General features: G+C 30.1%; 1 protein-coding gene across 1 annotated transcript; it reads right to left on the bottom strand.

Moving 5' to 3' along the window:
- Nucleotides 1-434: 434 nt before the first annotated feature.
- On the bottom strand, nucleotides 435-1,610 carry LOC145014369 (F-box protein At2g27310-like). The gene has a single exon (XM_078972745.1). The coding sequence runs from the start codon at nucleotides 1,560-1,562 to the stop codon at nucleotides 561-563; it is 1,002 nt and encodes a 333-aa protein (XP_078828871.1). The 5' UTR covers nucleotides 1,563-1,610; the 3' UTR covers nucleotides 435-560.
- Between the last annotated feature and the right edge of the window lie 2,791 nt (nucleotides 1,611-4,401).

Raw genomic sequence — 4,401 nt, forward strand, 5'->3', positions numbered from 1 at the left:
AAAAAAAAATTCATTTGTAAAAAAAAAATTAAAAAAAATAATAAGGAAAGGTAGGATCGGATCGGATCTCGATCCTACGATCTTACCCCAAATACGATCTGTTTACGACCTGGATCGTTTGTCATAACTAGGATCGTAGGATCATACGATCAGGATCGCGATTTGACAATGTTTAACCCAAAAATGGAGAAAGCGAACATAAAAATCAAGAAACTGATTGTGTTCTAAGACCATCCACATGAATGGCTTGCAAATGGTTTGCAAGGCCAAGTAAGCAATTATTTTATGCCATATAGGAGTGTCTCTTTCAAAACTTGAAAGGTTGCAAAAGAATTATATTAGTATTTTAATCAAATAGCCATATAAAGATATTAAAAACAATTGAATTAATATATTATATTACTTTTATAATAAATTAATAATATCTAATCCATATGTCTTGCAAACATATTATACAGGTGGCCTTCACAAATATCTCGCAAGACTTGCTCTAAAACTCAAAAACCAAAATATACGGATTCGCTTTGATTTTCTCCGAAAAAAAAAAATGATCCGACTGCTCACCCATAACAATAATAATATATAAAAATGCAAAAGCACGATACTAATAGTAACGACAACATGAGAATAATATAACTATTACCCACCAAACTGCGTATGGTTTTGTCGCTTCCACACTCAACTAACGTCTTTCTCATAAAAAATGTCCTATTTAAAATTACTAAAAAGTCTTTACCGCTCAAATGATTATAAGCCACGTTTTGTACATTGAGTATAACCTCCCTCACGAACAACGCCGCCCCTCCTTTACCAGCGCCTAAGTTCACCTCTATTCTACATTCAACCGTTTCATTTGAGTTGCATCCGGGTAGAACGACGACGTATCGGAGATAGATACTATCAGTTATCCATGCAAGAATAGGTTTAATACTGGATAGGTTTACCACTCGTTTCAGGGTCGGATCGATTAGGATCCAGTTTAGCGTTATAGACTCTTGAAGGTGTAATATTGTTGCGTCGTCGGAGTCTACGATGTCTTCGACATTAAAGGCAATGGATCGGGGCATTCCGGTGACTTCTGGATCATCCTTTAACACAATCCTAAGCGCTGATGATAGAAATTCGGTTGTAGTGTCGGTGAATTCGGCTCCGAAGTAAATGATGTCATCATGGTACCGTATGTCCACAGCCGAGATAAGTTCAGTCGGAAAAGTTTGATGAGTTAAGGAGCAACCTGGGTCTGGGTGAGAGATAGACGGGGAACGATGGTGATTAGGGTGTTTGACGACGGTGATTGGAGGCTGAAACGAGTCTTGGAAGAAAGAGCGGTGACCGGCGGGGAAGCTGGAGATGAGGCGGTGAATACGTGGGTGGGTTAACGACGGCCACGTGGATTTGCAGATATCAGACCAGAGAATGTCATCGGCGCAGAGGGCTCGTAGATAAGATGATGCAGTTGCGGCGGAGGAGAGAGATTGAGCCTCCAGTCGTGGTAAGATTTGGGTCTGGATGATGAGTGGGTGGAGATCGGTGAAAGTTGTTGGAGAAGAAGAAGATGTCATGGTAAACAGAGGTAATGTTTTCGTATTTTGAGGGTAGTGATCATCTTGTTTGTATATATATGGCTGAGGTCTGAAACCTTCTTGGAAAGGAATAATTAATAATCTATTACCTTATTATTATAATTATAGAGTATCTGATATTGTTGACTTTTAAAATTTTGTTCTGTTAAAAGTATATAATTAATTCAATCGTTGCTATTATTAATAGTTACAAATTATACACGAGCATCTTGTTTGCGTAAAAAATGTGTAATTTTTAAGTAGTATTCAATTATTAGAAAACTAGCCGTTTACCCGCACAAAGCGGCAGGCGACAAATAGTTTGTTTCGATAATTAATTTTTTTTTCATGGAGAATGATTATTTTCAATTCAATCATTAGTTTGTTTTAGAAAACATGTCATATTAAAAATAAAGAAAATTTATGAAATGACCAAATTATAGAGTGTTGAGTATTTTTAAAAAGATCTCGTCAAAATATTGGAAGAGAAGATTTATAGGAGTTTGTTTAAATTTTAATATTATTTTATTAGTGATTAGTTGTACAATTAGCTTAATGATTTGAACGTCTTAAAAAATATTATTATTTTATTCAATCTATTTTTAGAAATAGTGAGATTTGTTTTATAAGATAGTAAAAAATATGTATAGAAGAGTCAATTATCTATTATATATTTTTGAAGTTCGAGATATTTATTTTTAAATATGACGCGTTATATTTTAGATTCCCTGTGTTAATTGTTTCATATGACTTGGTTTTTTCTATTTGTTAGAATCTTCTTTTAAAAAATTGAAATTATTTATGATGTTATTTTTTTTATAATATAACTTTATTATGAATTAAGAATGGAGAAATTAAAGATCGTTCTTGTAAATCTATCATACCTAATTAAAGTATACCATGTGTTATATTAATATACTAAAATATTGTTTAATATAATTAAATAAACATTAAATATTACACATATTATTATTTAATTGGAGAAGAGGATTTATAAAAACAAAAAATAAAAAGATATGTAATTTCTCTTAAAATGATATTCTAACAACTAAAGAGTTGATTATTTCTTCATTTGATATTGACGAACGTTATAATATGCAATTATGCATTAAATGTTTCTGGTTTTGCAATACATACTACGTCGTTGAGGATTGACATGAAATATTTACGATAACGAACTATAATGTAATTTATCATAGTTACTATTTTCGTCTCAGTGGTTAGATTTTAATGGATCCATTCCAGTTTTCTTTTCCTTTATGTTGTTTAAGTGGCAAGACTATTAAATCCATTTAAACCTTTATGTTCTTTATTTTTCTCTCTTTTACTCAAGAACATTCTCAAATTAAACGTTGAATCAAAACGAAGTTATATCATTATCTCAAATTATAAATCAAAAGAAATCAAAACAATTACAAAGCAAGTAATAGAGGAATCCAATTATAATGGGATAGCCACATCTGAACCCATATGATTTTAAGTTCAAGGTTTCTACTACCAACCTAATTAAACACGAATAAAAACGGTTTCTTTTCTTTTTCAATAAAAACTAGTGTTGCTGTAAAAAAAATTTATTATTTACTTTCTTTTATAAATATTACTTTCTATTCTTTCTATTAGCCTTGTCGAAAATACCCGTTACCCGAATTACCCGCCCGATTTTTTCGGGTATCGGATAAATCGGATAACGGGTAAATTTTTCCGGGTAATCGGGTTACCCAATTTTTTTTCGGGTAGGGTAAAGGGTACATGTTTTTGGGTATCGGGTATACCCGAATTACCCAAATTATTATTATTATTATTATTATTTTATTTTATTATTATTTTTTTTTGTAGAGCTTGTACTATATAGCAGATATTTGATCACGTTTAAACTATATCATTATTGTAAAACATAAATATATTTATTATGACAATACGACACTAACAATATTAAAAGTAATTTTTATATATCATCACGTTCTTTAAAACTTAACTGTTTTCTTGATTATAGTTTTTATTGCAACTAACAAACTCATTATCTTGACGAAACTTCAGAACATGGTAAAACTTATAGCTATATTTATCTTAAACAATTTAAACTTTTAAATTAAGATCTTTAGGTATTTGTTTTTTTAACATCTTATTAGATTAGATTAAATTGTTAAAAAATTACTTGATATCTCATGATTTATTGATTAAAAAATCTCAATGTTCAAAGCTTGACTAACTTCGTTTATGTCTTGTTTGTTTATATAAACAAGACTAATAAAGCACTACAAATTTATTTTATTAAATTTATTTTCAGGTGAAATTATATATATATATATATATATATATATATATATATATATATATATATATATATATATATATATATTTATTTATTTATTTATTTATTTATTTCGGGTAATACCCGAATTACCAAAACCCGACCCGATACCCGAATTACCCGAATTTAGTTTGGGTAGGGTAACGGGTAATTTTTCTAACATGAAAAACCCGAATTACCCGAAACCCGAAAAAATTACCCGTTCAACACCCCTACTTTCCTATATAGCTTTATACTATGACGAATCTATCTAATTATAGTTATATAAAGTTTATTTATTCTTTTGTAGATAATTAATTAATACAAATAAACATCATTACTGAACTAAAGCCATAGACGAAAACATACATGTTTTTTCATTGTTTAATTATTTCTTAATGTTCAACGCAAAAAGAGTAACACATGTTCATTGATTTTTAGGGTAATTGCAAATATTGAAAGTACATTTGGCAATTTGTGCAGCGATGGCCCAACTGTAGATATCCAAAAAAATAAAATTTCAATGAATGACATGATTAACTGAAGGGT

Source organism: Lactuca saligna, chromosome 9, assembly GCF_052625555.1.
Source record: "Lactuca saligna cultivar CGN05327 chromosome 9, ASM5262555v1, whole genome shotgun sequence".
Lineage (NCBI taxonomy): Eukaryota > Viridiplantae > Streptophyta > Magnoliopsida > Asterales > Asteraceae > Lactuca > Lactuca saligna.